Source organism: Scardinius erythrophthalmus (genome assembly GCF_964197995.2).
Source record: "Scardinius erythrophthalmus genome assembly, chromosome: 10".
Taxonomy (NCBI): domain Eukaryota; kingdom Metazoa; phylum Chordata; class Actinopteri; order Cypriniformes; family Leuciscidae; genus Scardinius; species Scardinius erythrophthalmus.
Genome location: NC_138230.1, coordinates 11,740,451 through 11,752,035, shown reverse-complemented (window position 1 = coordinate 11,752,035; position 11,585 = coordinate 11,740,451). Strand labels below are relative to the sequence as shown.

The window sequence follows — 11,585 nt, the reverse complement described above, 5'->3', positions numbered from 1 at the left end:
CGAATCTGCCAGGAAGAGGACGTGTGTCTATATTGTCTTAATGCATGGCGAGGAGGAAAGTTTGAGTGGCCAAAGACTCAAGGATCACAGATGGAGAATTGCAGAGATTACTTGAGTCTTGGGGTCAGCCTAATAAAAAAAAAAATTCAAACAACCCCTATATCACCACATGTTGTTTGGGAGGGTTTCAATAAAAATCCTCTGCTCTCATCAAAAAACAAACTCCAGCATATTCAGTTGTCAGACACGACTGGAACTTCAAACAGGACCTGCTTCTGTGGTCAGATGAAACTAAAAAAGCTTTTTGGCAGCAAACCCACCAGATGTGTTTGGTGCAAACAGGGATAAAAAAGTACCCCCTGGCCACTGTTAAATATACAACTGGATCTTTAATGTTGTGGACCTATTTTTCTGCTGGAAAATCTTATGGAAATCTTATAATGGGCCATAGCTGGATCTTCCATCAGGACAATGATCCAAAACAAACATCAGAATCAACAAAATTGTGTCACTGAGCACAAAACGAAACCATGACAATCCCAGTTCCCTGACCTGAACCCTATTGAAAATGAGTGGGGTGAACTGGAACTGGAATGGTCTCTGATCTCTTGTCGGGTGTTCTCCACACTCATCAGGCATTACAGGAGAAGACTAAGAGCTGTTATCTTGGGAAAAGGACGTCGCAAAAACTATTGAATAAAAGGATGCCATTAATTGTGGCCAACATGTATTGGAGAAAAACATTTATTTCATAAAAAGATTTTGCCCGCATTTTCAAATTTTTTACTTCAATGAAAGGTTAGATTTTTAAAATTAAAGATCAAAAGGATAAACAATGCAGATTTATAATTACAGGCTTCTTTGTTTATATTTACCAAGGGTGGCAATAATTCTGACCATGATTGTGTGTGTATGTATCATATCATATAAATGTGACCGTTGCGTGAGGATGGCCTATATTTCCTGATGTTAATGACCTTAGTACAGACCACATGCACATGTAGAAGGTTCCTCTGTGATGTGATATTAAGATTACCAGGGGTGCAGGATGAGGATAGCTCCTCCCTCTCTCTCTGAATAGGCTCCTCCCCTTCCTCCTCTACATGAGGATACACACCTAATTTCTGCATTTGAGCTTCAGCCATCTGCTGCACGGCTATAAACACACGACCACAAACACACATACAGGGGGAAACACACAAATCAGGGACCACCAAATCACAATGGGAAAATGCAGGCACATGCAAAAACACACACAGGAAAAAAGGGCAGGGTCTCTATTATTTTAACAAGACTTCTGCACCATGCCGACTGGAAAGGGTTTCATTTATGCTGCAATGACAGGACATGTATGGACAGGGATAAGCCACCTGCCTGTCTTTCTGCAAATAAACGTTTCACAAAACGCACATTCAGAGACAATATTACAGTAATGGATTGCTATCTTTGCTTCCCTTTTTTTTCAATAGAACAAACTCATTTCATCATGAGATTTTTTTTTATTTTTTTTTTTTTGCAGAATGTTTACATTTGTTCCATTTTAAAACTTTTGATGTTTTTCATATAATTTCATAAGTGAAAAATGTCGGGTCAAATGAGAATTAAGCAATATTAGACAAGGAGTGCTGTCAAACTTAATATTGCCTTGAATTTCAAATGGATTTTGCTATAAACAATGAGTTCATATCACTAAGTGACAATTTAGACAAAATACGCAGTTATTTTATTTTGCTCCATCAATGAAAATAGTTCTAAACTAAGCCAAAGACGAAAACAGCAGCACCGTTATGTTGACATAATCTAGTAATCGAGATTGTCCTCAGTGGGTCACAATCTTTGTAGTGCACTGATCCGATGGCAAATGCTTCTGATGGACGTCTGTCCTCTAAAACTGTGTGTGTGTGTTTGCAGCTGTATGCTATCTGCTGTAATCCAGGATGATCCAGAGCAGCACAGACTCACACCCATCACAGCTGTCACCATCTCTAATCTTACACACACACACACGGTAAAATGGGAAAAACAGACTTGCAGCTTGGGAGAGTTTTTAAACCCAGATCCGGAACAGTGCAGGAAAGTCTTTGGAACAATATATATATATATATATATATATATATATATATATATATATATAAATAAATAATCTACAGAATGCAAAACTACAGGCTTTTACCTTTTAATGATGGTGGCTGGTAGATATTTGGGTTGATTCTTTTTGGCTTGAGGACTCCATTTTCTCCTACAACCCACTGAAGATAGTTTCAATGTCAATAAATTACAGTATCAACACAGAGTAGTTGTAATGTAAATTATTCAACTGCTATTGCAAATAAGGTTAATTGGCAAAATATATAGACTTTCAGCTGTTTGCAATGAACAAATCAAACAAAAGTAATATCTCAAAATAACAAAAGTAGTTTCCCCAAATTGAACTGAAAATGCAACTTTTAATGACTTTTGCAGTCTCAAAATCATTCAACCCCCTGAACAGAATCCCTCACAACAGCACAAATCTGCAAAACAGGTGTTGTTTCAAGCACACTTGATGCAACTACTCAAGGGCTTCATTAGTTGCACCAGGTGTGCTTGAGCTAGAACATGAAATATCTGAACTGGCTAGGTTTGTTGAGTGTCACATTTGACTGCATGTTAGAAATATGGCTAGTCAAAAGAATTGTCCAAAAGGTTAAGAGAAGATATCATCGCCCTTCGCAAACAAGGAACAGGATACAAAAAGATAGTGAAGGCACTAAATGTTCCTAGAGACACCGTTGGAAGCATAGTTCACAAGTTCAATGTTAAAGGAACAGTTACACCACCTGGACGGGACAGAAAAAGGAAGCTGTCAACGGCTGTAACCTGATTTTTTAGAAGGCAGGTTCAGAAAAACCCTCGAGTGACTGCAGCAAGACTTCTCAACAGGTTTCAGCTTGCACAGTAAGGCGCGTACACATGCTAGAACTCCCCACTACTGACCCAAAAGCACAAGAAAAGTGCTCAAAATCATATAAATAAGCCAAAGAAGTTTTGGGATTGTGTTCTGTAGAGTAATGAAACAAAACTGGAACTTTTCAGCCCTATGGATCAGCGGTATGTCTGGAGGAAGAATGCAGCATATGCTGAAAAGAGCACTCTGCCAACAGTTAAGCATGTTTGGGCTCCGTGATGCTCTGGGGCTGCTTTGCACCCTCTGGCACTGGAAACCGGCAGCGTGTGGAAGGCAAGATGGATTCATTGAAAAATCAGGAAATCCTAGGTGAAAACTTCATGCCGTCAGTGAGGAAGCTGAATCTTGGGCGTCATTGGAATTTCCAACAGGACAATGATCCCAAGCATACCTCAAATTCCACCAAGGCTTGGTTGCAGGAGAAGTCCTGGAAGATTCTTCAGTGGCCATCACAGTCACCCGATTTGAACCCAGTAGAAAATCTCTGGTGGGATTTGAAGATGGCGGTTGCAGCACGCAAACCCAAGAATATTACTGAACTGAAGGCCATTGCTCAGGAGGAATGAGCTAAGGTTCCTCTGAAACGCTGCCAGAAGCTGGTGTCGGGTTATACATCTCGTTTGCTGCAGGTCATAACAGCAAAATGGTGTTCTACTAACTACTAAAGATTCATTGCAAACAGCTGAAAGTCTTTACATTTTGCCAATAAACCTGATTTGCAATGGGGGTTGAATAATAATTAGGTTACGATTGTAGGTCAAACAAGATGCAAAATCATTAAAAAAATATATAAATTATTATTGTTTTATTATTAAATGATTGTACTGTATGTATATAATAGTTTTATAATTAATATTTGCATATAATAGTTTTATAATTAATATTTGCAATAATAATTAATCATTTAAATTAAATTATGGTCAATTATTATTAAGCTGAAGATGAACATTTAATTTTTTTTTTAAAATATTGTAAATGCATAAACAACAGCAAGAATAAAGCAGCAAGAACTATATATATTTTCCATCACTGTGCTTTTAGGGGCTCCATATTTTACAATGGTATTATTTATCATGTAAAATGGAGATACCACTGAATTACTACAATATCATCACTTATCCACAGTATTTTGTATGGGAAGTTATTGCCGAAAATATTATGCATACAACAAAGCTAGATTCAGCATTTTTCATTCAATGTGGTACCTGATGGCTGGAGATGTCATCCTCAGGAGATGTTTGGTCTGCTACTTTGAACAACGTGGCAGGTGTGGGTCTTCTTCGGCGAATCTGAAAGTCAAGCAGCAGAGAATTGTTAAAGAAAAATAGAAAATAAAACAAAAACACACTTTGCACAAGTATGAGTGAGTAGTCAGTTTTTATCCACAGTGATTAACAGTAAAATTATAACAGGGCCAGCCTCCCTGCTATATTATAATTCATTTCTCAACATCGATTCATATTAACTTGATGTATTTTTTTTGCTATTTGTCTAATCTTGTTACTATTAAATGTGACCCGATCTGGCGAAATGAGTCGGAAGTCGCAACGTTCCATTTTAAGATACGGGCCGATTATGTGGAAAAACAATGAAATAATAGATTTAAAAAAAAAAAAATTTTTTTTGCTAAATTTCAAAGAACAGACATTCAAAAATAATCTCCTGAAGTTTCATAGTCCAGATAATTGAGTAAAGGTATTTAAATGACTATTAAATTTACAAAGTTTTACTAAATTCGCCGGAAATGAATATAACGTTAGCTTTTCTCAACTCCTCTCGTCACCTCTGAGCATTTCCCGGGAATCCCCTCAAACGTCTCTGCTCTCCAAATAGAGAGCCTAAGTCCCTCCCCTTCCGGTCGACCACCATGGGACCTTATTTCGGAAAAATATTGTATGGTAGTCAATGGCGAGAGACAACAAATATTTTGATCTCGTTTGAATTGTGCCCTGATTTACACATATGATGTTTGTCAATTTAAAAGATACATTTTAAAGTCAAGAAAGTCGCAGCTTGATGTAAAACTGCTGAGGTATAAGACTGTGAAAATACGTAATTAGAAAGACTACAAACCCAGAAGGCGCACATGCGACGTCATACCTTTTCTCTCAATGAATGAAGCTAACTTTACTGAAGCTAACGTCTGTCATTTTTTTCTATAGTCTTACATTATAATCGTAACGTTACGCCGTCATGCCTGAGTGTTTTGAGCCAGAATACACACATACGAGCAACGGATCTTGTGACGTACATAGTGCGAGACGAGAGATGTAGTTCATTGAGCGATTTTCACATAAAACTAAACGTTACTCTTCTGTTTTATGACAAACTGCGACTTTCTTGACTTTCATAATTACCTTTTAAATTGACAAACATCATATGTGTAGTTCAGGGCACAGTTCAGACGGAATAAAAAGATAAGTTATCTCTCGCCATTGACTTCCATACATATTTTTTCCGAAGTAAGGTCCCATGAGCCGGAAGCGGAGGGGCGGGACTTAGGCTCTCTATATGGTGTTTCACGTTGTATAGAACCAATCAAAAAGCTTAGAAATGTACACAAACGCTGATCATTTGTCAATGGGAAGCCCCGATTCGACTGATCGGCACGCGATTGGTCCAGCCATCCTCCTGTCAGACTCGCAGCGCTCTGTGTAAACAAGCTAGCAGATCTCCTCAGAAAGATTAAATATTATTAATTTGAGAAATGTCGCTGTCAAAAGAGAGCAAAGTCACCAAAAAGTCGCCAAAAGCGTTGAACTCACTAGAGGCTTCTAACCTAAGCTCTGCTGCGGGTCAGCAAGAGTGGCTAAGGCTAGTCAGTGATTTTTTGGATCTGGAGACGTGTCATCCTCTGATGACAGCGACAGTGAAAGTGACAGCCCTGTGGTATTTATCGTGTATGGATGTGAGTGAGTGCAGTTATTGTGTGTGTGTATTTTTCTGCAAGGATAATCCATTACAATGTGTTTGATTTATTTTAACCCAATATTTAACTGTTGGTATCTCCGTTATGAATTTGTTACACTGTTATTGTCAACTAGCCTACACAAAGACGATTGCATAGGCTAACATTATTTGTTCTCTGTTTCCTTGTCTCTCTGCCTCTCGCACTCTCTCTCTCTCTCTCTCTCTCTCTCTCTCTCACACTCTCTCTCTCTCACACACACACACACACACACACACACACACACACACACACACACACACACACACACACACACACACACAACCTCTCTCAAGGAAAACTGTAGCACCTCTGATCAATCTTTCTGATTTTAGTCAATGCTTGTAAAAGTGCCTTTTAAATTATTTATAAAAAAAAAACTTTAAAATAATTTGAGCTTCAGCCTGGTTTAATAGCATATATTAATGTCTTTGGTCACATTAAGCTGTACAATAAATAGTTTATCCCTTTAAATGCAATGGATTTTGAAAGATATCAACAAAAAACGGGCAAAAAACTTTAAAAGCGATTTTCTCAGGTTTTTAATTGAAATAAGAGGTCAGACGACCATAATTCAAATGTGTATATCTTAACAACCATTCAATGTATGACTTTGACTAGGATATCATTTGAAAGCTTATGGTCTCCTCTTACCATTAATACCAAAATCTCAATTTTGAAATTTGGGTCACTGTGACTCATTTTGCTGGATCAGGTCACAAATGACCCTTTTCGCATTAATTTATTTTTAAGATAATACACGTTACATTACTATTTATTGTATTTTATTTGCATTTATTTGTAATTCATTTCCATCACAAACTATTACAAACCCCCAGCAATATCCCCATTTGGGAAACCGTTCTAGATTGAACCTGTTTTCGGTTTTAATGAGGACACTTTGAATATGTGTCATTGCATGTGTGACATCTTGGCCAAAAAAAATGAGATTCGGAGAACTGCATCTGCTGCCTCCCTCCACTCAAACCCTTTCGATTTCCTCTACTCAACACTCCATGAACAAAGAACATTCATACAAATCTGCCAAACAGTGCAGGACACAAATGGAAAAAGTGAGTCTACAGTACAACAAAGCTCAAAAATACACAAGAGAACTGAGTGAATAATGATCTCAAGAAAAGAGCTCTTCCTCAACTAATCTATTAGTCTTCTAGGAACTCTGCCAGGAAAACAACCCACATCATGGCAAAATCTTGACTAAAACCTACCAATTCCTAACTTAAATTATAAGCAATAGTTCACCAAAAGAGAACAGGAGATGCTCACAGTTTATGTGAGCATCACAATGAAGTCCAATAAAAATTACATTTATGGACGATAAAGTATCTTTCATTTTCAGTTTAACTATAGATAAATAAAATTTCACAAACAGTTAAAGTCAGTCTGATGAAAATAAGATAAATGAGTTCAGTGCGTTTGACCCCAAACAAAACCCATGTGAAATGCACTGATCAAAAGTAAATGTCTTTACAAAAAGAACACCTGATTAGATTTCGGAGGAATCTTCGAAGGAGAACAGAAACTTTAAAGGATTACACAAGGACTTCCTTTAACCCAGGGATTCTCAACTCTGGCCCTCTCTCATTTAGGAGGTCACATTCGTCGCTCAAATACGGCATTGAGGCTGCTTCATTTCAGTAAAGTAATGATGACTTATGCGGTGAACAAATGCGAGCTACGGAGGACGAAGACTTCAAAATGAGAGACAGCTCAAGTTTAGCTCCAACCTTAATCAATCACACCTGAACAAGCTAATCAAGGCCTTCAGGATTACTAGAAAGTTACAGTGTGAGTTTGATCAAGGTTGGAGCTAAACTCTGATGATCAAAGTATACTTCACAGTGTGATGTAATTTATATCATCAGGAGGGTCCACGTGCAGTCCAATTTTTGCGTTCAACAGCGCACATGGGAGTGACTTGAGCGCTTAAAAACAAAATCGTCTTTCTGCACTCACGGCTAAAGGAGTATACTTTGAAATGCCTGCGTACTCAATTGTGCGCGAGACAGAATGGAGCGCGGAAAATTAAGTATACCCGGGCCTTAAGATTAGTGCAAACTTTCACCTTAAAAAAATTAGATTATTCAGTGATTCTTTTCAACACCTTAGGCTCTTTTCATCAAGAACCATTTTCATTTAGGAAAGGAGATCAAAACAAATTCTTGACAATGTCTTGGGGGTTTACACAGCGATGCCACAGAATAGAACCATTCTGGATTCCCCAAAAAACTTACAGTGAAGAACCATTTTTCTTAATGTAAAGAAAACTTTAAAAATCTAATGAACCTTTCCACTATAAAGAACCTTTTTGTTCAATGGAAAGGCTCCATGGATCTTCTTGGAACCACCTATGTCAATAGGTCTTTTTATTTTTTTAAGAATTTGCATAACATAAATGGTTTCTGATGAACTTAAGAACAAAATGTTCTTTGTAGACCTTAAAAAAGGTTCTCCAGTAGAATTTGACCTTTTTTCCTCGGTTCTAATTGGAACCTTTATTTTTAAGAGTGTAGAAACATCTAAAGTTCTACTGGCTTATTTTGCACTACATACCGGTATATGTTAATGAACTACATAATGAAAAACTGTGAATAAGAGTTAAGTTTTGAATGTTACCAACAAGCTCTCCAAACTAGAAAGCCGTCCCTTTGAACTTTCCAAAAGACTACCTGGATGTACTAGAGCGGAGTTCACAGTGCTCTGGAGAAAACAAAGTGTTCAGTGGCAAATCTTCCTCTGCAATGTGAAGCTTGATGGCCTTCGTAAAAATTAACATTTGTTCAGTGAAGTGTGGCATTGTAAGGGTGAAACAGAAACACTATCAAACGTCTTTTGTGTTGTTTGCTACAACCAACTTTGATGAAAAGCACAATATTGGCACCAATCATGCAGAAATCTAGATAATGTCTTATTAAAGTTTTTCTCAGAACTGAATGCAGTCTAGGTAAAGTTACATGAATATTTTACATCATAGCACTTTTTTTTCACCACGTTTTCCCATTACATATCCCATATATATATACATATATAATTGCCAATCAGTGTTGGGGTAATGCATTTCAAGTAATGTCAGTTACGTAAGCAGATTACGTTTTTCAAGTTACTAGTAAAGTAATGCATTACTTTTAAATTTACAGTTTCTTTTTCAAATAAGTAACGCAAGTTACTTTGTTCTTCCATTTATTGACTGACAGCGCTCCTGTCCCCATGTTGGGAGAACTCAAAGTAAGTGCAGAGGCGTTGTGTGCGCTGTGTATAAAGATGATGGTCATTGTAGTTTTAGACTAAATGTGAGCATGCATTTATTTATCTCACTTGCAGTATTCCTCAAAATGAATAAAAAGTTGAAATGCATTCTAAGCACAAAATGACTTTAGATAAACATCACATCATATTTTTTTTTTTTTATTGCTTAAGTAAATATTGAACTTTCTTCTCATGTGTACTATTCTACTGAAATCTTTTTTTTTACAGTCTATGGCTGAAATGCAAAATGGCAGCACAGCTGAAAAGTTAGTTTGAGCTGCGCCCTCTACTGTACAGGCATGAATTTGCATTTCCTTCAAACTGAGGTTTATTCATTTCACTTTGTTGTTTTCAAAAAACAAAACAAGCAAGCCCAGCCCAGATTAGAAAAAGCAACACCAAATTTATGTAATGCATTACTTTCCATAAAAAGTAACTTTTAAAAAAAAAAAGTTAGAGAGTTATTGTATACGCATTACTAATAAAAGTAACTTTCCCAAACAGTTGCCAACCAACATAAAAGATAGTCAGCCATTTCACACAGAAAAATAAGTTGTGCAATTTGTAAACTTTTCCATCTCCAGCCTTTTTCATTGGTGGATGTTCATTTGCATTTGACCTAATTGGCTGTGTCGGTATTATGTTCTCATAACAAAACTGTCATGCGTGTGTCCCTGCTGCACTATTCAATAGTTCCTAGTCTCAGCCTCAGATGACAGTCCACAGTCTGTCTGTTCATTGACTCTCTATTGCATATTACAGACTAAATTCTAATCAGGCCGGGTGACTTTACATAAATTCCAAGAGTATCAGTTTGCCTGGAGACAAGGTCATATTTATAAGGTCCTGGGTTGATAAAACAAGCTCTTTAGAGGAGGATATAATCACTGTATTTGACAGTTTTATCTGAGGCAAGCAAGTAAACTAGATATTCATGATTTTTGTTTTGTTTTTTTTGTAAGAACTTAATGTGCATCAGCTGTTGTCATGAGTCCTTTGAAAAATGCAACTACTAGCAGAATAAGGTCAGTAAGCAATGCCTTAGCAAACACCTAGCAACAGTAAAAACCACACAGAATGTAGTGACTGCATAGTAACACAGAGGCGACCATTCACACCAAACATCTAGTTCATTTCATTCTTTGAACTCCTGATGTTTTGTCTGGCAGTTTGATGGCTGACAGTTGATGTTTTGTCTGTAAACTTAACAGTTGTTTGTGAGTTGATGCAGCCATTTCATAAAAAAAAAAGAAAAAAAAGAAGAGTATTATTTGTAAAGTCACAAGACATCATTATACTAAGGAAAAGACCAAAAATACCCCAGAGGACAATATCGGCCACAAATTTGTACACATAAAAGAACTCAAGTACTTTTTTTTATCAAAACAGTTGTGATAATGACAGATAGCAGCATTTTCAATGCAAGCGGAAAGTCCTGTTTCCCAGATGTATTTGCTTTTATGATATTACGAGTCCCTCTTTCCCTCAGGTTCTGTTAAAATTTTTATTTTATGTTTTACATAAACAGTTCCAACATTTTGAGCATTGCAGACTAGAAACACTCTCACGGTTTGTAGGCTGATTTTAAGAAACCAAAAGCAAGCAACAACCTAGCTGCTTATAAATCATGATGTACATTATGATTACAGTAAATTAAGCCACACAATTATTTAAACAAAAATAGATTTTGTGGCTTAATTTACTGCAACTAGTTGTCAAAAACATTGACATTTCGATATGTATCGATACTGAAATATCTGAAACGGTTTTCCTTTTTTCTTTTCTGCAGTATACGAAACTACACACTCTTCTCTCCGACAGCTAATTGACACACACCCGCTTCCTCTCACTCATCTCATTTGCTTGAATAGTGCTTGTATTGGCCAAAATTTTTATCATTCCCGCAGGTTTCACACTTACACCAAAAGCGTGCGCACCACTGATCTATATAAGTGGCGCTCTTATAAGATTTGTGGCTTATTGCACTTAAACGGTCAAATACATACAAAATGTTGTCAAAATGCCCGACTCGCAGAGTATTCGGGTAAATACAGTCAGTTTTGGAAGGTAAATGGTTGAAAAATAAATTGCATGTTGTTGTGTTACAGTATATTGGATTAGTGCGTTAGCTCTTAAAGTGACAGCAGCCTAATAAACCTGATGCTGTCTGTCATGTTAATCAATGAACAAAAGACAAATTTACATATTTTTGCATTTTTTACTTGATTACTTTATTTAATTTCTGTAGTATTTCTTACCTGAATACTACTGTTAAACCCACCTGTAAAATTAAAGCCATGTTTATTTATTTTGTCTCTATTCTATTGTATTTATTTGTGCTATCATTTGCAATTTGTTCTTATTTTATTACTGACTGTTTACTTGTCTTTTTTTTTTGTTAATGTAGTTTAACTATTCCTCCCT

General features: G+C 36.7%; 1 protein-coding gene across 4 annotated transcripts in view; it reads right to left on the bottom strand.

The window, feature by feature from the left end:
- The window catches only part of ppp1r1b (protein phosphatase 1, regulatory (inhibitor) subunit 1B), a 29,777-nt gene that overhangs the window by 2,711 nt on the left and 15,481 nt on the right, over positions 1–11,585 (bottom strand). For all 4 annotated transcript variants that reach the window (XM_081377364.1, XM_081377367.1, XM_081377366.1 and 1 more), the window contains 3 exons: positions 4,153–4,236; positions 2,174–2,249; positions 1,037–1,156 (listed from right to left, as the gene is read on the bottom strand). In XM_081377364.1, coding sequence (XP_081233490.1) covers positions 1,037–1,156; positions 2,174–2,249; positions 4,153–4,236 — 280 coding nt within the window. The remainder of the gene's footprint in view (positions 1–1,036; positions 1,157–2,173; positions 2,250–4,152; positions 4,237–11,585) is intronic.